General features: G+C 42.7%; 1 protein-coding gene across 1 annotated transcript in view; it reads right to left on the reverse strand.

Moving 5' to 3' along the window:
• Positions 1-14,672: 14,672 nt before the first annotated feature.
• polr2c (RNA polymerase II subunit C) overlaps positions 14,673-25,240 on the reverse strand; it is a 30,811-nt gene continuing 20,243 nt past the window's right edge. Inside the window, exons 7-9 of the mRNA XM_049724603.2 lie at positions 15,366-15,534; positions 15,180-15,254; positions 14,673-15,096 (exon numbers count right to left, since the gene is read on the reverse strand). Coding sequence (XP_049580560.1) covers positions 14,952-15,096; positions 15,180-15,254; positions 15,366-15,534 — 389 coding nt within the window. The 3' untranslated portion in view covers positions 14,673-14,951. The remainder of the gene's footprint in view (positions 15,097-15,179; positions 15,255-15,365; positions 15,535-25,240) is intronic.

A 25,240-nucleotide genomic window follows, 5' to 3' on the forward strand; every position in this document is an offset into this window, starting at 1 on the left:
TGTGAGGTAAATCTGGTTTATGTGTTGGAAGAAAAACAAAGAAAAATAATATGTGCTCTCATGGGCCGCACACGTGACACGTGGAACGTGGGATGGACCTTCATGGAGCCTGGAAGGTGCAGACGGACGGCGGACGGGCTAATTACCTTGCATATCGGAAACGGTCCTACAAAGTGGGGTGCCAGTTTGCGAGATTCCGATCATAGCAGCAGATCCCACGTCGAGAGCCACGCTTGCTGCCCCGCTCTGTACACCGGGGCCGGCGTTCGGTGCTTGTTTGCCTGGCGAGCGTAGCCAGAAACTGTGTGGAAGCCCGATGACAGCGGCCGACACAGGCCAGGGCTGACGGGCACGCCGCACTTCACTCCTGGTGGTCGAACAGAGGCGGTTGGTACCCGAAGATGCAGTGGAATGGTGAGAGGCCCGTAGCCGAACTGGAAGCTGTTTGTTCCATCCGCGCTCATCTCCGGCGGCCATACACCGGAGAGACTTGCCCAGCTCCTGATTAAGGCGCCCCGCTTGCCCATTAGACTTCGGGTGAAAGCCCGAGGAAAGGCTGGCCGAGGAGCCGACAGAACTCTGCCCAAAAGGCGGAAGCGAATTGCGGGCCACGGTCCGACACAATGTCCTGCGGGAGACCGTGGTGTCGAAACACCTCCCGCAGCAGAATTGACACAGTCTGCTTTGCGGATGGGAGCTTAGGCAAGGGAATGAAGTGCGCCATCTTACTAAAACGGTCCACGACCGTGAGAACCACTGTCTTCCCCTTGGTTTGGGGAGCCATATCAGCTGTTGGTGTTGGTCCACTGTGGTTCATCAAGTCCAGAGTAAATGCAGCTGTGTACCAAGAGATTTTAGAGCACTACATGCTTCCGTCTGCTGAAAAGCTCTAAGGAGATGATGATTTCATTTTCCAGCATGATCCGGCACCTGCCCACAGTGCCAAAACTACCAGTAAATGGTGTACTAACCATAGCATTACTGTCCTTGATTGGCCTGCCAATTCTCCTGACCTGGACCCCATAGAGAATTTGTGGGTTATTGTGTAGAAGAAGCTGAAAGACACCAGACCCAACAATGCAAATGAGCTAAAGGCCGTTATTGAAGCATCCTGGGCATCCATTACACCTCAGCAATGCCAATGGCTGATTGCCTCCATGCCACGCCACATTGATGCAGTAATCCGTGCAAAAGGATTCCCAACCAAGTACTGAGTGCATTAAGGGACATTTTCAAATGTTTGATTTTGTTTTGCTTTTTTTTTTACTCTGTCTGAGGAAATATTGTAATATTTTGAGATAGGATTTTTGAGTTTTCTTAAGCTGTAAGCCATAATCAGCAATATTAAAATAATAAAAGGCTTGCAATATTTCAGTTGATTTGTAATGAATCCAGAACGTATGACTTTTTTTTAATTGCATTTCAGAAAATAAAGAACTTTATCACAATATTCAAATTTTCTGAGACAGTCCTGTTAATCAAATAACTAAAACATAACCCTCTCGAACCATCTGTGTCACTCCAAATCATTAAATCCATTGAAATCTTCGTCCACTGTGTCACTTATAAACAACTCCGCTGACTCCGGAAGTAGATTCGGCGCTGACATCAGACTCATCGTCAGTTGCAGTTCCAGTTATTCTGCAGGTCTAGAGGGCCCTTACGCGGTTTAGTGTGAAAATAACGTGAAGGGATATACTAGTAAGTAATATGTTAATAACCAAGTAATAATGTGTTAATAATTTAACATAAGTCGCTCCTGAGTATAAGTCGCACCCCCAGCCAAAATATGAAAATAAACTGCTACTTATAGTACTTATAGTACTTATAGTAGTTAAGGACGGGCAAGTGGTCAGGACGGGCAGCGAGCAAAGCGAGTTGGGTCAGTACACGGGTAAGGTCGGCAACGGGAATTGTTCGGGCAGAGCGCAATGAGCACAGGGGCAGCGTTACGGGCAGGGTAAGAGGACGAACCAACAGCGTGAAGACGAGAGTCCGGAGATTAAATAGGCATTACAGTAATCCCTCGTTTATCGCGGATAATTGATTCCAAGACCATCGGGGGAGGGGAGCGATCCAGGGCGCTTGCGTGTGTTGGCTCACATGTTGGGCTCTTGATTTGTGAAATAAAGAGCCGGTGTTGTGCTCGATTTGGTTCCCCCGTGAGATTTTGTTCCCCCTCCCCTGCCGCGGGAGCGCATATGCCTTGTTTGGAAAGCGAAAAACCGATGCCGTATGGCATCATCACTATGTTGTTTTCAATAAAAACATGAAGAACTCACGTTTGCGTCAGTCAATTTTAATTTTTAGAAAGGATTATTCTCATTTGATGTGTTTAAGTTCTTCCGCGTTCTGCCGTTGAAGCAGGGTGCATTCAAAGACCAATCGTACAGACGGAACACTCATTCACTTCACCAAAAAGCAACAATACGTCAATTACGTGAGCTCTTTGTATAAACCTCGATGCAAAGAAACTCCTCTTTTTGGCTACCATTACATGCTACAAGGAGTATATATTACAAAGAAGACTTTATAATTAATTGTGATCATTCATCCATCCATTTTATTACTCAGGTATTTTAAAAGCAAATTAATATTGTTGCATTTATTAATTTGCTTTAAAATGATATAATTAAAAGCTGACACTATAGCAATGTCAAACGGCGGCCCCGTTCCCCCCTTTATTTTGAGAACGGTGAGTGCTGGACTCCAACTGTTTTTTTTTCCTGTCTTCCTGAGGGTCTGTTCAGGTAGTGTGGCAAATTTGAACAGGTTCCCTCATTCCTAGGCCAAATTACAGGGGGGAGCACATCCTCGTGGCGGCCCCATGAGGGAATGATCCCCCCCTCATTTTGAGAACGGTGAGTGCTGGACTCCAACATTTTTTTTCTGTCTTCCTTGGAGTCTGTTCAGGTAGTGTGGCAAATTTGAACAGGTTCCCTCATTCCTAGGCCAAATTACAGGGGGCCCCGTGAGAAATGTTACCCCCATTCAAAACGGTGTATACTATGTGTGTGTATTTAATTGATGAGATGCACTTCGATTTACATGTTTGAAAAGCTAAACCAATACATATTTTAGGAGAGGGTTACAAATGTTCCTTTTTAACTGTTGTATGCTGAATACTCATAGTGAGGAAATTATTGAATGCATTGTGCAGTTCGAACTTAATAACGGAAAAGAAAAAATAAATAAATGATTTGTGCAGTGATACCTTTATTACTGCACTTTATCAATTTCGTTGTCCTTATTTTGGTCAAACAACTTTGTTTCTTAATCATATAACATACATAAAAAATAATAACTTTAAACTTTATTAAGAAATTTACAAAAAGCAAAATGTTCTTCAAGCAAGCTTCAAATATTTAACATTTAATCTCTGTACATGTACACAAAAAAGAGCCTTCGGTTGGAGGCTCCCCGACACACAAGATGGAACCACCTGCAACACTTGTCACACTGAATCTGGTAAACAAAGAAAAAAGCAAGATTATACAATGCAGCACATACATTTTAAAATATTACATGTTAGGAAGTTATAAACAACAAAATGCGCACTGTTGAAAACATAGACCAACAGACAATAATTTACAATGAATGTGTAATTCAATATATTTCTTAATCATCACATGCATTAGTTAACAAGACCGGACATTATTACCCATCTGTTGTCTGTGTCATGTGTAGCTTCCCCACAAAAAAAAGCACAAGTTAGATAAATCATCTGTGAAAACAAAGACAGAAGGATTGCCATAGTACTTCCCTGTGTAAAACTTAACTGAGTTGTATATAGCATTGATAGCAGTCAGGACCATTCTTTGGGTGGCAATAACATCTCGGGTGAATATTACTTACCAGTCTCTAATAGAAGCATTGTGGCAATTCGGTGACAAGTTTGAATTCAAGAAAATATTGTTTGACCAAAAGAAGGAAAACAAAATTATCTATTTGTTTAGTATCCAATATTGTAAAGTTATCAGTGTTATCAATCATTTATTTACATATACACCATTTTAAATGGGGGAGGGACATATTCTCACGGGGCACCCGTGAGGATGTGTTCCCCCCTGTAACTTGGGCTAGAAATGAGGCAACCTGATCAAGTTTGCCACATCACCTGAACAGACCACTAGAAAGACAAAAAAAAAGTCAGTGTAGGTGCAGGTCTCACCTTTCTCTAAATGGGGGGGAACATATTCTCACGGGGCCACCGTGAGGATATGTTCCCCTCCTGTAATTTGGCCTAGAAATGAGGGAACCTGTTCAAATTTGCCACATTACCTGAACAGACCCCCAGGAAGACAGAAAAAGAGCCAGTTGGAGTCCAGCACTCACCGTTCTCAAAATAAGGGGAGGGGGGACATATCCTCACGGGGCCGCCGTGAGGATGTGTTCCCCCCTGTAATTTGGCCTAGGAATGAGGAAATCTTAACACATTTGCCACACTACCTGAACAGACCCCAGGAAGACAGAAAAAGAGCCCGTTGGAATCCAGGACACACCGTTCTCAAAATAGGGGGGGGGGGGGGGGGGGAACATTTCTTCACAGGGCCACCGTGAGGAAGTGTTCCCCCCCTGTAATTTGGCCTAGGAATGAGGGAACTTGTTCAAATTTGCCATACTACCTGAACAGACCCCCAGGAAGACAGAAAAAGAGCCAGTTGGAGTCCAGCACTCACCGTTCTCAAAATGGGGGAGGGGAACATATCCTCACGGGCCCGCCGTGAGGATGTGTTGCCCTCTGTAATTTGGCCTAGGAATGAGAGGACCTGTTCAAATTTGCCACACTACCTGAACAGACCCCAAGGAAGACAGAAAAAGAGCCAGTTGGAGTCCAGGACTCACCGTTCTCAAAATAAGGGGGGGGGGGGGGGGGGGTACATGTCCTCATGGGGCCGCCAAGAGGATGTGTTGCCCTCTGTAATTTGGCCTAGGAATGAGGGAACCTGTTCAAATTTGCCACACTACCTGAACAGACCCCCAGGAAGACAGAAAAAGAGCCAGTTGGAGTCCAGGACTCACCGTTCTCAAAATGAGGGAGGGGAACGTACCCTCACGGGGCTGCCGTAAGGATGTGTTCCCCCCCCCCTGTAATTTGGCCTAGGAATGAGGGAACCTGTTCAAATTTGCCACACGACGTGAACACACCCCCAGGAAGACAGAAAAATAGCCAGTTGGAGTCCAGGACTCACCGTTCTCAAAAAGGGGGGGGGGGGGGGGACATATCCTCACGGGCTGACATTTTTATAGAGTTCCTGTTACATTTTTTATCCGCCCTCCCCACCACCTGTCACTTTGCTTGGGACAAAAGGAGCCTTCAGAACTGAAATGTCTTCTCAATTGTTCATTCAAATCAATTCACTCAAATCATTCTCGTTATGAAAGGTTTGATCACAAAACGTGGGTGGCTTTTTCTTAAATGTACACGTTTGACATTGCTATAGTGTCAGCTTTTAATTATATTGCGCCGTCATTTTAAAGCAAATTAATGAATGCAACAATATTAATTTGCTTTGAAAATATCTGAGTAATAAAATGGATGGATGAATGATGATCACAATTAAGTATAAAGTCTCCTTTGTAATATATATTTCTTATAGCATGTAACGGTACCCAAAAAGAGGAGTTTCTTTGCATCGAGGTTTATGCAAAGAGCTCACGTAATTATCCATCCATCCATCCATTTTCTGAACCGCTTAGTCCCCACGGGGGTCGCGGGCGTGCTGGAGCCTATCCCAGCCGTCATCGGGCAGTAGGCGGGGGACACCCTGAACCGGTTGCCAGCCAATCGCAGGGCACACAGAGACAAACAACCATTCGCACTCGCACTCACACCTAGGGACAATTTGGAGTGATCAATCGGCCTACCAAGCATGTTTTTGGGATGTGGGAGGAAACCGGAGTGCCCGGAGAAAACCCACGCGGGCTCGGGGAGAACATGCAAACTCCGCACAGGGAGGGCCGGAGGTGGAATCGAACCCGCACCCTCCTAACTGTGAGGCGGACGTGCTACCCAGTGCGCCACCGAGCCGCCGTTCACGTAATTATATCGTTGCTTTTTGGTGAAGTGAATGAATGTTCCGTCTGTACGACTGGTCTCTAATGCACCCCGCTTCAACGGCAGAATGCGGATGAACTTAAAGAAATAAAATTAAAATTGACTGACGCAAATGTGAGTTCTTCATGTTTTTATTGAAACCAACATAGTGCTGACGCCGTATGGCATCGGTTTTTCGCTTTCCAAACAAGGCGTGTGCGCTCCCGCGGCAGGGGGAACATAATCTCACGGGGGGAACCAAATCGAGCACAACACCTGTTACCAAACCCATGTCATGCCTGGTACTTTGGTAACGCTACAATATAGTTATATACGTAAATCTGTGAAATAATTGGAGCCACAACCTGACAACGAGGCTGACGTCAGCGGCGCACCTCGGTCCGGAATCGACAGCTGTTCTTTTTTTTTTTTTTTTTTTGACACAATCTGGTGGATTTAATGATTTGGATTGACACGGATGGTTCGTTAAAATTGTTGTTTATATTACATTTATGTGATATATCTCGTCTGACGTCAGCCGCGCACGTAGTTCCGGTGTCAACAGCTGCGTGTGTTTTTTTTTTTTTTAAAGTGACACAGAAGACGACGATTCGGATGAATGTATTGGTTTAGAGTGACACAGATGGTTCGATAAAATTGTTGTTTATATTACATTTATTTTATATATCTAGTCTGACATCCGCGTTGCACGTAGCCTTTCCGGCGTCAACAGCTGTGTTATTTTCTTTTTTCTTTTTTTTCAAGTGACACGGAAGATGAAGATTCTGATGGATTTATTGATTTGGAGTGACAGGGATGGTTCAATAAAATTGTTGTTTATATTATTGTTATTTCATACATAGTTTATATATTGTTATATGGGCCTGTAGAAAATTTTGAACTGCAACGCGCCGCTGACATCGGACTTGTTTACCGTAATTTCCGGACTATAAGCCGCGACTTTTTTCCAAAATTTTGGACCCTGTGGCTTATTGTCAGGTGCGGCTTATATACGATTTTTTTTCGTGATTTTTGTGATGACTTGATCACTTTTACTCTTAACACTATTATATACAGTAAAAGCTACAAAACAAACTGACAAATAACCCGTTTGCAAATCAGACGAGTAAAAACTGGTCAAATATTTAAAAAAAAAAGATATTATCAAAAGTGAAGACAATTTGCAATTCTAGTAATGACACACGAATTTGATGCACAGTTTGTCTTCGCGGGCCACATAGAATGATGTGGTGGGCCGTATCTGGCCCCCGGGCCTTGAGTTTGACACCGTGCTCTAAACCCTTTCTCTTACTCTGCCATGTGACTCAGAGAAACAGTGGCGCTGTTTGGACCATCTGCATTGTATTAAAACCCAATCAATCAGCATTTAAATTAAATTCTTCTGACATTTTGCTCACCAAAAACAAGTTGTAATGAATGTGAACTTTTAATGCATTTTATTCAGAAGTTTACTTTGAACCCTGAGGCTTAAATGGCGGCGTGGCGTACTTATGGATTTTTAGGGCCTCCGGCCTCCAGGGGGCGCTCTAATAGGAAGCAAGAGCGAGACAGGCGAAGAATAGATAATGCGTCGAAGAAGATGTGATAGATTGTGTTTACAACATTTCGCGCATCAGGACGGACATTACTGAAAGGAAGCTTTTATACACAAACCGTCATTATGGGGAACAAAAGAAATGCATATGATGCCGCTTTTAAAGGCAGTCGATGTTGATGACATTGTGTTGTGTCTACTCTGGAGCGTATTTATGGATTTTTACGGCCTCCAGGGGGCGCTCTAGCAGGAAGCAAGAGCGAGACAGACGAAGAAGAGATAATGCGCCGAAGAAGACGTGTTAGTTTGTGTTTTGATCATCTCGCGCATCACGCACACACCCACACTCGCACTCACACAAAGAAGAGACAGAACGAGATCAAGACGGACATTACTGAAAGGAAGCTTTTATACATAAACCGTCATTATGGGGGACAAAAGAAATGCATATGATGCCGCTTTTAAGCTATACGTGTCGCTCGCTAGTTTAATGTAATTTAGCGCTTCGTGCATGAATAAGATTAGCATGAACAGACCCTCGGGCGAGATGGGAGGTGTAAATGTCCTTCAGGGAGGGGAGCGAAGCACCAATAACCTTACCAGCCGTATTTACTATGCGCTGCAGGGCCTTCAAGTTCTGTTCAGTGCAGCTACCACCCCAGACAGCGATGCCACTGGTGAGGACGCTCTCAATGGTGCCACGGTAGAATGTAGACAGGACGGCGCTGAGCTTTCTTTGCCAGTGACGCGGTGTTTGCGGACCAGGAGAGGTCCTCACTGATGTGCACCCCCAGGAACTTGGTGCAGCTCACCCTCTCCACCACAGCACCGTCGATGATCAGCGGCAGGTGTTTTGTGTGACCCTTCCGGAAGTCAACAACGATTTCCTTGGTCTTGTTGACGTTCAGCAGGAGGTTGTTGTCCCTGCACCACGTGGTCAGAAGGTCAACTTCCGACCTGTACCGAGCGTCGCCCTTCGTGATGAGACCCAACAGAGTCGTGTCGTCAGCAAACTTCACTATGCGGTTGTCGCTGTAGGTCGCAGTGCAGTCATGCGTCAGCAGGGTGAAGAGCAATGGACTGAGCACGCAGCCCTGGGGGGCCCCCGTGCTCAGCGTGATGCTGGCGGAGATTTTGTCGCCAACACGCACCACCTGAGGCCTCTGACAGAGGAAGTCCAGTAGCCAGTTGCAGAGGGAGGTACTGAGGCCCAGCTCGTCGAGTTTGCTGTGTTACTTCCGTGTTGCTGCGGTATTACTGCCACGTCACAGGCAGTGTTTGGAAAGAAATGTTAAGGTATGTTATTAAAGCTTTAAAAAAAAAACTTTCTGTGTCCAGTCTTTCTTTGCTAATAACTTCCGTGCACACTTCCGCGTTGCTGCGGTACTACTGCTGCGTCACAGGCAATGTTTAGAAAGACATGTTCAAGTATGTTATTAAAACGTTAAAAAGGCTTTCTATGTACTATCTTTTTTTGTAAAAAACTCGTGTGCGCGTGCGGCTTATAGTCCGGTGCGGCTTATGTAAGAAAAAAACTGAAATATCCCTTAATTTTAGCTGGTGCACCTTATAATCCGGTGCGGTTTATAGTCCGGAAATTACGGTACATAAAGGAGGACCAATTCGATCGATGGCTTTAATGATTTGGAGTGACACAGATGGTTTGATAAAGGTGTTATTTATGTTATAGTTATTTGAATAACTGTTATTGTTACATCAGGCCCGTTCTCTGCTTCTCGTTTGTGTTTATGTTACGTTAGCATACCGTATCCTGTTGTTGCTCGTTCATGTCTGTTCTTGGTGTTGAATTTTGTCGAATAAACTTCCCCCAAAATGCGACTAATACTCCGGAGTGACTTATGGTTTTTTTTTTCACTTTATTGTGCATTTTATGGCTGATGCGACGTATATTCCGGAGCGACTTTTAGTCCAAAAAATACGGTAATCACGCGGCTGCCTATGTTGATAGTTTTTGCAGTTTGACAGAACTGCTCTCTGTCTTTATGTCCCTGTCTAAGTGTTCAAACACTGTGGCTATATTAACTAATTTCCGTAGTTAAGCTGATATATATAATATCTTGTGTTTGTCATCTGTCTGTAACGTCGTGTTTCTTTAGATGAACAAAACGGCTTTGAAAAGATACCTTACGGAGGCTACGAAAAAAGGTTCTCCAGCCTTATGGCAGGGGGTGCTAGTGATCCCGGGATGCTTCATGCACTTACCTTTAGAATAAGTGATCTCCAGTTCAAATTTACAGTCCATTTATTTCGTTTTACATTCATTTTGTTTTTGTTTTTTTTCTTTCGTTTTTACATTTCGTTTTACAATGGAGAATTACATATCCAAACGATTTTCAACTGTGGATTTTCGGTCGAAGCAGGAGGTCATCAGTAAAGGAAGAGCAACTCCGGAGTTTTCAGGTTTGATTCGGACAACGGGACTTCGGAACGGAGCATGATCGAAAACAAGTTCTATATTCCATGTGCTTTATTGGGTGTTTTTATGTGTGACGACTGCTGATATGAGATTTTAATTAAAATAGTTCAAATTAAATAATGAATAAGCCATACGAGAGCAGCGTTCCACAACCTTTTTGTTTTCACAAGCACAACCCCCTATACAGTCCTCAGGCTCCCCAACATTAGCGGTAGCAGTTTGCATTATTTTATTGCAATGTTTTTCCTTATGCAGATTTGTTTCAAGACTACAGTTACAGTTAGACTTCACTCTGATGGTTAATGCAGTTATTGCAATTTTGTTGTTTTATCACAGTAGATTGGTTTATTTACATTTCAAAAACCAGAAGCCATTCATTTACAAATGTGATTGCACTTTAGTTTACATATTTAAATGTTCATGTGATTGACAGCTTCGGCGCGCTCCTCTAAGTTTGCCTCGCATCGTACGCGCAGCGTACACGCATGACTACAGCCGTTACGCAGCGGCACAGCGACTAACGGTCGCCAGCAAATGTATTTTGTTGTCTCGATGACTTATGTTTAGTGTGTTACCGAGAGTATTTCATTCATAGTTATTTAGTATAGTTGAACCGTTACGCACAGTTAGTTATGTAATGTGTGCCGTCTACTAATGTGTGTCGTCAGAAGTTGAGCGTTGACTTACATGCAGTATTTGTCTGTTGCAGAACCACATACACGCGCACGCGCACACACAAACACACACAACCTTCATACAATAATCACACACACAAGAATCACATTCACACACCCAAAGACTCACCCATGTACACTACACACACTTGCTCTCACATCCTTACGACCAAACGTGTGACTATACCTTTTTGCCAGTTTGCCTGTATGCCCCTATGAGCCACAGTGCCTGTTATTTTTCTGTCAATAATTCAGTAAAGCAATCGAAACTGAACCACGTCTTCCCTCCTGTGTTCTGACCGACACCCGGGGGCGAAAAAAGCTTAACCATCCGAGCCAACCCCCTATAGTATAGGACTGAATCTGAGGACTGTATAGGGCCTATACAGTCCTCAGATTCCCCAACAATAGCGGTAGCAGTTTGCATTATTTTATTGCAATTTTTTTCCTTATTTAGATTTGTTTCAAGACTAGAGTTACAGTTAGACTTCACTTTGATGGTTAATGCAATTATTGCAATTTTGTTGTTTTATCACAGTACATTGGTTTATTTACATTTCAAAAACCAGAAGCCATTCATTTACAAATGTGATTGCACTTTAGTTTACATATTTAAATGTTCAGATATTAAGATGTGATACAGTTTTTGCATGACTTGAATGAGGCAAAATAACGTGCTTTTTCTCTTGAATATATTGTTATAATCATTTGTTTCAGATGTCATCATTTTCTGTATAAAAAATATATTTGGTGGTCAAAAAGTCTTTTTTCAAACTTGAGTCTTGAAAAAGAGGGGGTCATCTTATAATCAGGGACGTCTTATATTCGGGCCAATACGGTATGTGAAACGCTTTTAAAATTTTCTGTCATTTTTAATCGACTGTAAAGAACAAGTATAACCCAAAACTTACCAAAATGAATAAAAACACCTGTGCTTATGTAAAATTTCTTAAAGTCACCACTGAGTAAAACAATGTTGCTATTCACGTTCCATTGTTACATTAACGCCGACGTCATTAAATTGCTACATATGTGCTGCAACCACAACCTTAGGCCTACCTTTCTTGGGTAACAATTGCGACAGTATGTGTCACTCTGGATTCACCAAGTTACTATTTTTACCATATTGTAACCACATACAGGTTCCAGCTAATTGTTCCATGTAAAATTACTATAATGTAATATCACTGACTACCCTTGGCATAAGTAGACATGGTTTGCTTTGCAAACTTTTCATTCTTTTCAGTGAATGCCAAGTCTTTGCACTAGAGCAGGCATGTCCAAAGTCCGGCCCACGGGCCAAATCCGGCCCCCAATCAGATTTCATATGGCCAGCAGCTTCGGTCTTATAATGTATTTATGGCCGGCCTGCATTGAAACTGAATATAAAAAAAATATGAAACTTGAACCTATAATTTCTCCTATTACCAAAGGGTGGCAGCACCACCCCTCGCTGCTCATTTCTGCCATGGCGACTGCAAAGAAAACGAGGACACTTGAGGGCCGTCGCTTTCAAGAGAAGTGGGAATTACAATACTTGCTCGCTGAAAATCAAGGCAATTGTGTTTGTCTCATTTCTAAAGAGACGGTTGCCTTGTTTAAGGATTTCAACCTAAAGAGACACTAGTAGACTAAACATGCTAACAGGGAGTAACCGCGCTGATAAAGTGAAGCAGCTCCAAGCTGAAATGGCATCACAACAGCGATTCTTCACGCGGGGCTCTGAGTCAAAATGAAATAAAAATTTAATATTACTTAATATTAAACATTACGAAGTGCCCATGTTAATACTGTTGCTTATAAAATGTTCATGAAGCAAAAATAATTTCAAACTCATGTAAATGTAAGGTATTTCAAACAGTTTGTTCAATGTTATCTGACTCTTCAGATATGAATGAAAGGCAGAATTTGTGTTTTTATGGGTGTTTTCACACCTGGACCCTTTTAAAAGAACCAAAGTCAGGCCTCTTTAAGTGGACCAAAAAGTGGACCAAGAGGAAACAAACTCAGTTCTTTTTGTGTTCACATTGTGAGTGTATTTCAAAGAGGACCGAGTTCTCTTTCTGGTTCAGTTCAGCCTTGATGGGGCCTCAGTCCTCTTTCTGTTCACACTAGGACTAGGTCCTCTAGACTCTAGTCTAGTGCAGAATGCACTCTCACTGCACTGCATTCTGGGTAGTTTTTGATATCCCCTGACTCCCTACTTCTTCGCATTTTCTCTCGAGTAGGTAAATACTTTAGGTTTTTTTTCACTTTTATTCTGCATTGTATAGAAGTTCTATCAAAACCGGCTGCTTTCATTCTCTCAGAAAATTCTTGCAATACTTTCGCATTACGGTGGGTCGTAGATAGTTGTGATTTAATGCTGTCGTCGTTCCGAATTTCCAAAAGACATTCCGTTTCGTTTTCTCCCCAAACTATGCCGCGTCCAGGTGCCGTGGCAGAACTTTGAACGGCACATGCTTCTATACGTTTACTATTAGAACCACGGTCACGACCACGACTTGCTGCTACCATACTTTGGATTGATTCTCTGTTCTCTAGTTTTGTTTTTGCGCCTGCAGTCACGTGACCAATATACGGCAAGCCAAGGAGGTTACAATACAGTACAAAAAGGCGACGTGAACCCAGTGCGCTTTGTGTTCACAACGCACAGATTAGGTGAACCGTACCGTTGACTTTTTAGCGAACCGTAATGAGACCACCTCAGGAGGTTTTAAAGGGGTCTGAGTACGGTTGGCGTGTTCACATATGCACGAAAAATGCAGAGTCATCGATCTGAGTTCGTTTAGAGGGCTGAAAGGGACCAAGTGGGAAAACACCCTATGAGTGGTTCACATCTGCCTGAATGGCTTATATTTGGTTATTTTGTCATTTGAAAAATAAAGACAATTGTGACAATGACATTTGTTTTATAACTGTGTATTTGCATGAAATGTTTGTCGTTAAAAAATGTCTGAAAAAACTATTTGCCCCCGGGCCCCTTCACTTTATTAAATCTGGCCCTCCTTGCAAAAGGTTTGGACACCCCTGCACTAGAGAATGTGCTCCATCGCAAAAAACTCCATGTCATATTACGACTCCATTCTAACTTATTGCTAATTGTATTGCGAATTGACCCAGAGTTGTTTTTGGTAATTGTAGAAGTGTCATATATCATTACACATTAAATAAAATAATTACAATACACCTCTTACAGTCTGCTTGCGACCCATAATTTGTTTGCTGGAAAACGCTCACAGACTTCACTACAAAAAAATACTTGCTCCCACTACGCTCAATCATAAGGCATTTGGGCGTGGTGTTACCGTTCTGTTCTGCAATCAGACCTCTCTCAGCAATGATGTAAAATTGCTAGTAGCCACTGGCATATACAAACAATGCGATTGGATTAAAAGCCATGTTGTGATGATACAATAGCCATTCATATGCGTCACTGGCCGTGTTTGGAATTGTGGAATTATTTGATCTGCATACATACATTTCCATTTCACAATGATGGCTTTTGAGACCATTCCCACAAGGCGAATTTGATCAACCAAATTGGTATTTCGGCTTCATAATGACAGCTTTTGCGACCGTTCCCACAAGGCGAGTTTGATCAACCAAATTGGCGCTTCACCTGAGTGGTGAATTTAGGAAATATTTATCTGGCCAAATTCATTTTCAAATCGTCATTGCCGACGATCCCTGTGAGCCAATAAGTGATCTTTTTTATATAATTTCATTTTGTCCCTACCTCTAGTAGCGTTAAGTCTTGATATGTGCCTGTAATTTTCTGCCGTACTTTTGTTAGTCATCACAGCTCATTCGCAGTCATCCAATTTATACCAGTTTAGTGCAATGTGAAACGGATTACTTATTTCTGGGTGGCAGATTTAATATTTTGAGACCATTCCTGTTGACTTAAGCGCTTGTTGCATGAAACAACAGATGCTGTATTTAGTTACTTAGTTAGTAATTTGTAACTTCAAGATAACCAGTCTTTATTGCATACATACTATGTATAGTAAAAAAATTCCTACGTTTGACAAATTTAGTAAATCTTCCATCTAACAAGATGTTGGGTCACTGACATTTTAGAACAGTAAGTGAAGTAAAGACTACCCTTAAGAGATGTGAAAGTCCATGATCAGTAACCAAAGTAGCAACCACAAGTACAAGATGTGTTTGTTCTGCGCTGTCTGACGATCCTAAAGATTACAAAGAAAACCTTCCGAGGGAACGGTGCTATTCATCATTGTGACATCAGTTGATAGTGAGCACATCACTCTGGATTTCATGGTTGAGTTGTGTCTGCAGGTCGCTCAGCTTTTTCTTGAGAACAGCCAGTGCGGACATGACAATGGTCTCAGGTCGGAGGGAGCCACAAGACTCCACGTTGTAGTAGAACCTGTAGAGGGAAAAGGAAGATGATTTGTGATTATTTGATTCTGAATTGTGGCTATGCTTGGACACAATAGATGCTTTCCTCACCTTTCTGGCTTTCCATTGGGGTCATAGGGAGCTTGAACCTCATCTTCCTCAATTTCAGAATATTCACTCTTGGGCCTAAATCCAGCATGGCAACAAAGGAATAAATGAAGAAACAGAAAAACCTTTATTATTCAACTTACTAATGATGACGAATAATAAAGGTGATGATTTAAGTTAGGAACGCACCATTCCTCGGGTCTGGGGTAGACAGTGTGCCTCAGTGCATTGTCAGGGTCATATTCAAACGCGACTCCTGCTGTTGGGTTCCACTTGGCATGTTCCTTACCAAATCCTTTTTTGGCATAAGCTTTGAGTCGCAGTTCCTGTCCTTTCCGAAGCTTCACCAGCAAAATTTCTATGAATGGAAATCCAACACACCCATGAGCTGAAGTGCTTTATCCTCACTAGGGTCACGAGTGTGCTGGAGCCTATCCTAACACCCTGAACTGGTTGCCAGCCAATCTCATGGACACATGGACACAAGCATTCACACTCACAATCACACCAAAGGACAATTTAGAGTGCTCAATTAACCTAGCATACATGTTTTGGGTGGAAAGAAACCGCAACACCCACAAAGAAAACCCACAAAGGGAGAGAGAGAAGATGCAAATTCCACAAAGGAAAGCCGGAGCACTGTTTTGAACCGACAACCTCTGCACTGTGAGGGAGACATGCTAAATAGTTGCCTGCCGTGCCACCCTCAATGAGAACGTAATTATGGAAAAAAAATATCCCAATGATGAACATTTTTTAATTTTGTCTGTGTAGTATAAAAAAACTTATCGTACTCTCCAAGAACATCATGGGTATTGTATTTCAGTTAACGTAACATTGAAACAAATGAACAGTATTATCCAATTAACGTTAACTTGTATTTTACTCATGAACTTAAACATTGTCCAAGTAGCTAAATGTGTCCACAACAAATGAATTCTCAACAGAGTCTGGGTTATCAATATGATGATGAACCAATCAGGACATTACGTTTTACATAGATCGCGGTGGTAAACCAATCAGAGTACTGTACGTAACACGTAAAGGAAATACTATCGTTTGTGCAAATCTGTAAAGTTGTTTTGTGTGGCTTCCGCCACAAAAGGACTGTATGGAACACATGGAGGAGTTTGTGCAAAGCAAACAGTATTAGGACCCTCTAAAATGGCATAGAAAAAGAAACATGATTACGAAGCACAATGAGAGCTTTCTGGAAAGCCAGGATCATTGCAGAAGAGCAACGTGACAACGATGAGACAATGACAAGAGGGAACTTGGCATGTTTAATGGCGAACTTGCCCAACTGTTTAATTTCGATACAGAAAATGAGGATTTTGATGGATTTGCATATTAATATTGATTAACAATGTGAGTACAATGCAGTACATGATTACCGTATTTTTCGGACTAAAAGTCGCTCTGGAATATAGGTCGCATTAGCCATAAAATGCACAATAACATGGAAAAAAAACATACATAAGTCGCTCCGGAGTATAAGTCACATTTTGGGGGAAATTTATTCGACAAAATCCAACACCAAGAACAGACATGAACGAGCAATAACAGGCTAAACGATAGGTATGCTAACGTGACATAAACACAAATGAAGAGCTGAGAACGGGCCTGATGTAACATTCAGAGTTATTCAAATAACTATCACATGAATAACACGTTCATAAAACCATCTGTGTCACTCCAATTCATTAAATCCATCGAGCGTCCTATATGTTGACAATGCTGGCCGGGTGCGCGCCGCTGACGGCGCTTGCACTTCAAAATATTCCACAGGCCCATATAACGATATATAAATTATATATCAAATAACTATTATATTGCACTGCGACCTACAGCGACAACCGCATAGTGAAGTTTGCTGACGACACGACTCTGGTGGGGCTCATCACGAAGGGCGACGAAACTCGGTACAGGTCGAAAGTTGACCTTGAACGTAAACAAGACCAAGGAAATCGTTGTTGACTTCCGGAAGGGTCACACACCTGCCGCTGATCATCGACGGTGCTGTGGTGGAGAGGTTGAGCTGCACCAAGTTCCTGGGGGTGCACATCAGTGAGGACCTCTCCTGGTCCGCAAACACCTCGTCACTGGCAAAGAAAGCTCAGCGCCGCCTGTACTTCCTGCGGAAGCTCAGGCGTGCATGTGCTCCTCAGGCAGTCTACCGTGGCACCATTGAGAGCGTCCTCACCAGTTGCATCGCTGTCTGGGGTGGTAACAGCACTGAACAGAACTTGAAGGCCCTGCAGCGCATAGTGAATACGGCTGGTAAGATTATTGGTGCTTCGCTCCCCTCCCTGAAGGACATTTACACCTCCCATCTCACCCGCAAGGCAACCTTGATTGCGAGAGATGTGAGTCACCCGGCTCACTCTTTGTTTGACCTTCTGCCCTCTGGGAAGAGGTACAGGAGCCTGCGCTCCCGCACCACTAGACTCGCCAACAGCTTCTTTCTCCAGGCTGTTAGGACCCTGAACTCGCTACCCCCTTCTGCGTAGCGTGCGGCACTGTTGCACTATTTTCTGGAATGTCTGCTGTACGCTCACATGCTCCTTTTTGCTCTTATTTATTTATTTGTTGTGTTATTTATTCATTATTTATTCAGCACGCTGTTGTTTACTTGATTGTCTGTTGTGGGCCATGTCTTGTCACCGTGGGATAGCGGGGAACGAAATTTCGGTTTCTTTGGGTGACTTTGGCATGTGGAGAAATTGACAATAAAGCTGACTTTGACTTTGATATAAGCAATAATATCAAACCACCTGTGTCACTCCAAATCATTAAATCAATCGATCAAATTCCTCGTCCTTTGTCAACAACGCCGCGCGTGTGCCTTGACGTCAGCCTCGTCGTTATTCCACAAATCTAGTATATAACTATATTGTAGCGTTAACAAAGTACAAGGAAAGACGTGGGTTTGGTAAACGGCTCTTTATTTAACAAAACAGAAGTTCAACGAGCCAACAACTACTGAACTGTAGCGATAAAAACATATACAAGTTGCTACATGAAATAAAATATATCAAATAACTAACAAATAGTTCACCGCCACACGACCCCAAGCACCACCGTCTACTTCCAGGCGTGTGGCGGCGTGGACTTCCATCCCCGAAGGTGGCACTTCCAGCCACGGAGGTGGAAGAGAGCTCCATAGAGTAGGACCGGGCGTGCGTAAAAGCCATGTCCGAGCCCCATCCACCATCCCCGGACAGCCACCCGGCCCCAAGCACCGGCCCCTGACTTCCATCCACAGAGGTAAAAGTGAGCTCCGTAGAGTAGGACCGGGCGTGCGCAAAAGCCATAATAGTTTTTCAAACCTTCTGTGTCACTCCAAATCATTAAATTCTTCAAACTCTTCGTCCTCCGTGTCACTTACAAATAAAGCCGCTAATGATGCCGGTAGTACGTGGGGCCCTTCGTCATCTTCGTCATTCCGTGATCGAATCTTTGTCCTTTATGTAAACAACCACCTGTGTCACTTGAAATTCAAATTACAGTAATTCCTTGCTACATCGCAGTTCGTGTATCGCGGTTTCACTTTTTTTTTTTTTTGAATTTTGAAAATTTGTGAAAAAATTCACATATAAGTTGCTCCTCAGTATAAGTCGCCCACCTCCCACCCAAACTATGAAAAAAACGCGACTTATAGTCCGAAAAATACGGTAAATAGTAGAATAAACCAGCTCAGTGGCCTAGTAGTAGAGTGTCTGCCCTGAGACTGGAAGGTTGTGGGTTCAAACCCCGGCCGGGTCATACCAAAGACTATAAAAATGGGACCCATTGCCTCCCTGCTTGGCACTCAGCATTAAGGGTTGGAATTGGGGGGTTAGATCACCAAATGATTCCCGAGCGCGGCACCGCTGCTGCTCACTTCTCCCCTCTCACCCAGGGGATGGATCAAAATCACATGGGGATGGGTTAAATGCAGAGGACGAATGGCGAAAAAATACGCGGTTGTGAGAGGTAAAATTCCATCCGCTTTATTTATAATTTCAGCTAGCTAGCTGGTGTGTGCCAGGCAAGCAAGAAAGATGGCGAAGAGGAAAAAAGATGACGATTTCCGAACATTTCAGAGTGAGTCGACTGAAGAATTCGCATTTGTGGAGAGAGGAGGCTCTGCTATTTGCCTCATATGCAATGACAAAATTGCATCAATGAAACGCTCCAATATCAAGCGCCACTTTGAGACACGTCATGCTACATTTGCAACCAAATACCCAGCTGGGGACAGCAGAAAGAAAGCGTGTGAAGAGTTCCAGAGGAAGGTCCAAGCTAGTCAACAGCAACTCCGTGTATGGACCAGACAAGGTGACTTTAATTCAGCTAGTTTTGCTGGCGCATTAGCAATTGTGAGGAACGTAAAGCCATTCACTGATGGCGAGTATTTCAACATTTATGCTTGATGTGGCTAATGGACTTTTTGACGACTTCTCGGATAAAGAAAAGATACTCAAATGGATAAAAGACATGCCTCTGTCAGCAAGAACTGTTCACGATCGGGCCATTATGACTGATGAGAGCCTCAACGCCTGCTTGAAGCTCAACCTCACCGTATATCAACCGGAGTACAAAGCCATCAGCAAAACGATGCAGCCCCAGAAGTCACATTAATGGTGTTTTTTTTCTAAGCTTCGGTATAAAAACGTTATTAAAAAGAATACATTAGCATACTCAAAAAATCATTCGTCTTAATTAGAATACATGCATTTAATTGTATTTAGCCTATAGCCTTTAGCAGAGGAACAGTGGCTCACTCTTGGTTGAGCAAGATTCTCACCATATGTTAGGGTTGATAGATTAGTTTGGTCCTATGCTTATGTTGGAATGTAACCTGTAATAAATAACCTAGCTAGATTAGTTTGATCCTATGCTTATGTTGGAATGTAACCTGTAATAAATAACCTAGCTTGTCCTGTCTTCAGAGGTCAGGGGCTTCAACCCCATCCTGTCCACTCTCACCTCCCCTCTCACCCCCACCCTGTTTCTCTTAATAAAAATGCTCTTGCAAGAGGCCTGAGTCAGACCTCATTCGATCATCGCTGTATGCACGGCGACGAATGACTCTCCACTTGCAGGTGTTTAAAAGGGCATACTGTCTCCCGTGTGGTTCTTGCAAAAATAAGTTAGAGTGAGCACCACTCTAACATTTTGGTGCCGTGACCCGGATTCTCTCATACCCGCCATCTGGCCGATGGAGGACGACACGCTGTACACCGTTGACGGGCCAGCGTCCATTAGTCGATCCTGGTAAAGAAAGACCTGGGACGGAAATTCTTCGCTTGGCCAGCATCTTAGGTTTGCTTTCGTCTGACAGAGACGGATTGACAGGATCCGGCAGTGCAACGAACCAGGGGACAAGTAAGTTAAAGCCCTAAAGTTGTGTGATTGTGTTGTTGTGAAACGCGTAAAAGGTAGAGGTGCACGGGATATAGCTTGGGTTTAAGTCCCAGGGGAAGAAACAGGCTAAGAAAAGCAGAACTTATTTTTCGTTCATCGAAGAAGTGCGCAGATTCTTGTTTGTCTGTTTTTCCAAGCTGAGGGATCGGGCTTGGGTTAGTGTCCCAGTGGAAGGAACGTGCTAAGGAACACGAAGCTTCTTTTTTGTTAATCAAAGAAGAGCGTAGATTTTTCTTTGTACGTTTTGCCGGCCAAAGAACAGCTTGGGTTTGACTCCCAGTGGAAGAAACGGGCTAGAAAAACAACAGAGCTTCTTTTTCTTAATTCAAGAAGGGCGTAGATTCTTTAGTGTCCGTATTTCCAAGCTGTTTGCATGAAACTTGTGTGGTTGAGAGTGTGACTGGTAGGATAAATTGACTACAAAGAGAATTTGTTGAAAGGTCAATTTAAACCTGCATTGAGGATTCTCAAAGAAAGAAAAATTTTGAAAAAATTGTATACACTTATAATACCAAATTAAGATGGGAAATAAAAACTGTAAATCTTTAGCTCCTGAAGGAGATGAGAAGTACATGGCGAGTAGATTTCTTAATTGTATGCGATACATGCTGAAGTGGAAGAAAAAGTATGGAGTAGAAGGGAAGTTGAAAGTTGAAATGTGGAAGATAGTGGTTGATGTTTTGGAGGAGAGTGTGGCTAGGAAGACAAAGGGACTGAGAAAGGAAAGAGAGAATTGAATTGTTCTAGAATGTGGTTGAAAGCTTCACAATAGAAAAGAGAACAAATTCAAAAGACAAAAACTATAAAGGTGAAGAGTGATGAGGCCGCGAGTATGTTTGTCAGGCCGGAAGACAATGAGGCCACAGTGCGCAGTCTTGGCCGCAGCTCAAGCCGCAGATGAAGGTGCAGCTCAAGCAGAGGGGCAAGAGGAGCTTCCTGCTCCTATGCAAAACTTGTATCCAAGTTTAACAGACCTGCACCCTCCCCCATATAACAGCAAAAAAGGTCAGGGTCACATTATTAGAACTCCTGTGCAAACAAGAAGTATGACCAATGCTGCTAGATTTTCCCAAAATTTGGACAATGTTGATGTGTGCCCAATGATACAGGTGCCAAACCCTATTGCAGGGGATGGCTACCCTCCACATACATATGTTTTTCGGCCATGGACTTTGGAAGAGGCAAGAAAAGCAGTTGAAGGGGTTACCCCTGTTGCAGAAGACCCAGATAAATGGGCAGAAGACATGGCTGGAATCATACATTCCTATAGACTGAATGGGCATGAGGCAGGAGAAGCTGCAATGTCTTCCTTGGGAAAAGACTGGGCCAAGGTTAGAGGATATTATACAGAATAATCAAGGGCCTTTCCCCTATCCCGTTGAGGGAAATAAATTGGGAGGGGAGTATGCAGCACAATGGAATGATCTTGTGCAAAGAGTGCGAACTATATTTCAAAGATGAGCGAATTATGGTCATTTAGCAGGAATAAAACAGAAGCCTGGGGAAGATAATGATGATGTTCGCTTGAGATTTGAAAAAGAATTCAGGGTGCATAGTGGCATCCCATTCAATGATGCAGCTGAGAGTGCTTATCAGCAACAGCTTAAAAAATGCACTCCTCACTAATTTCCGCCCTGAAATAGGCAACTGGGTGAGGAAACACTTGGTGGAAGTGGACACTGCTAGTGTTACAACGACCATGCAGTGGGCCAGACATGCTGAAAAAGTGATCAAAAGAGGCAAAGGTTCTGGTGTATTTCATCTAGACGATGATGATGATGAACTAGATGAAGTTAAACCTGTCACTACAACTCTACATGTATTGTTTACAACACTGTCTTTATTAATTAAGACACTATCTCCCTGAGCGGTGAATGCTTGCTAACGTAGCGAATTCAGATTTTTCATTTGGGTTTGCAAAATGTTGCAAAGATCCCCGCTGATAGTCTTTACTTGTAGAAAACAGTTGTGATTTTGCAAAGGCAGGTTCAGGTATCTTTTCCAACGCATGCTCAAGTGCAAGCAGTTCGTCCCCTACTTTAGTACACAGCTCTTTCTGCTGTGTGCAAAATTATTTGGCTGGATTACCATAATTTCCGGACTATAAATCGCGTTTTTTTTCATAGTTTGGGTGGGGGGGGCGACTTATATTCAGGAGCGACTTATATAGGTTTTTTTTCACAAATTTTTACTTGATCATTAAGACATAACTTACTTACAAGTATAGTTGACCACTTCCCATGTTATTTTTAGTATAGTTGATCACGTCACATGCTTTTATATCTTTATCTTGAACATATTCAAAACATAAAAAATAGAGAACATCAAATAAAGCAATTAACACTTTAAAGCACCATATCCAAGTCCACTATCTGCTGTATGTACACTTGCTCCATTTTTGCTCCTCTTATATTTATTATTATTTATTATTATTTGTTTGTTTATCATTTATTCAACACTCTTATTTATTCATTGTTTGTGCCTTCTTGGGTTTTTTTGTGTTGCTTGTATGCATATGTGTACTATCTCACCGAGGGATAGTGGGAACGTAATTTCAATCTCTGTGTGTCTTGGTATATGGAAAGAAAAAAAAAAAAAAATCGACAATAAAGCAGACTTTGACTTTGATAAAACAACCAAATAAAACAAAAAATTACATCCGAAAAAAATTATATTTTCAGACGAAACTGGATGAGGATGCTCTAAATTTCACCGTTGGCCGTGACTCATCAACTGGGTGGGCTTAAGAAAAATGGCACCAAACAGAAACTATATTTTGCAGGTTACAAACTTCAAGTTGTAAAATATGCAGCTGAAAACAGTAATCGAACAGCAGAAAGAAAGTTTGGAGAGCCGTGATGTACCAAGGGATTACTATTTCAAGTGACGTCAGTGGCACGGCGCGGCGGTTGTTTACATAAAGGACAAACGTACCCACGTAAGGACTACCGGCATCATTAGCGGTGATCATTTCTAAGTGACACAGAGGACAAAGAGTTTGAAGGAATTAAGGATTTGGAGTGACATAGAAGGTTTGAAAAACTATTATGGCTTTTACGCACGCCCGGTCCTACTCTACTGAGTCGGGGGCCGGCGCTCGGCCGAGTGGCTGTCCGCGTACGGTGCATGGGGCTTGGACATGGCCATTACGCACACCCGGTCCTATGCCATGGAGCTCTCGTGTCTGGAAATCCACGCCTCCACACGCTTGGAAGTTTGTTTTGTTTAATAAAGAGCCGTTTACCAAACCCACGTCTATCCTTGTACTTTGTTAACGCTAGAATATAGTTATATACTAGATCTGTGGAATAAAGACGAGGCTGACGTCAGGGCGCACGCGCGGCGATGTTGACAAAGGACGAGGAATTTGATCGATGGATTTAATGGATTTAAAGTGCACGGATGATTTGATAATATTATTGCTTATATTATAGTTATTTGAAATATAGTTTATCGTTATATGAGCCTGTGAAAGTGCAAGCGCCCTCAGCCGCGCGCACCCATTGTTGACAAAGAACGATCGATGGATTTAATGAATTGGAGTGACACCGATGATTTTATAAACGTGTTATTCATGTAATCGTTTTCTTTAATAACTTTATGTTACGTCAGGCCCATTCTCAGCTCTTTGTTTGTGTTTGTCACGTTAGCATACCTATCGTTTAGCCTGTTGCTATCGTATTGAACGATCGATGGATTTAATGAATTGGAGTGACACCGATGGTTTTATAAACATGTTATTTATGTAATAATTGTCCTAAATCACTCTATATGTTACGTCAGCCCCGTTCTCAGCACCTCGTTTGTGTTTGTCACGTTAGCATACCTATCGTTTAGCCTGTTGCTATCGTATCGAACGGTCGATGGATTTAATGAATTGGAGTGACACCGATTGTTTTATAAACATGTTATTCATGTAATAGTTGGCCTTAATCACTCTATATGTTACGTCAGGCCCGTTCTCAGCTCTTTCTTTGTGTTTGTCACGTTAGCATACCTATCGTTTAGCCTGTTGTTGCTATCGTTTAGCCTGTTGTTGCTCGTTCATGACTGTTTTTGGTGTGGGATTTTGTCGAATAAATTGCCCCCCAAAATGCGACTTATACTCCGGAGCGACTTGCGGGGTTTTTTTTCACTTTTTGGGGCATTTTATGGCTGGTGCGACTTATACTCCGGAGCGATTTATAGTCCGGAAAACACGGTAGTAGATGTCCATACAGCATGGGACATTCTGAGTGCATTAAAAGAAAAACCACGTTACCTTAAATGTTGGAGGAAGTGATGTAGAGTTTTTCCGTGATACCGGGGCTTGTAAAACCGTAATAAAAACTAAAGTCCTAAATCGAAAGGCCCCCCAAAACACTATTTGGGTGAAATCTACTGATGGGCAGGTACACCAGGAGAGTATCTCCAATCCAGCTGTAGTGAGAGATGATGAAACGGGAGTCATAGCTTCAGTCTCGATTGTCCTATCCCCAAACTGTCCCATAAACCTGGTAAAACCTCATTTCCAAAACCGTCTTACCCATTTCAAATCATGCATATGGATTTTATTGAACTCACACAAAGTGGACCTCACAAATACTGCCTAGTGATGATTGATGCATTTTCCAAATGGGTGGAAATAGTTCCATCTAAACGTGCAGATGCCTTAA

Source organism: Syngnathus scovelli, chromosome 6 (assembly GCF_024217435.2).
Source record: "Syngnathus scovelli strain Florida chromosome 6, RoL_Ssco_1.2, whole genome shotgun sequence".
NCBI classification, from domain to species: domain Eukaryota; kingdom Metazoa; phylum Chordata; class Actinopteri; order Syngnathiformes; family Syngnathidae; genus Syngnathus; species Syngnathus scovelli.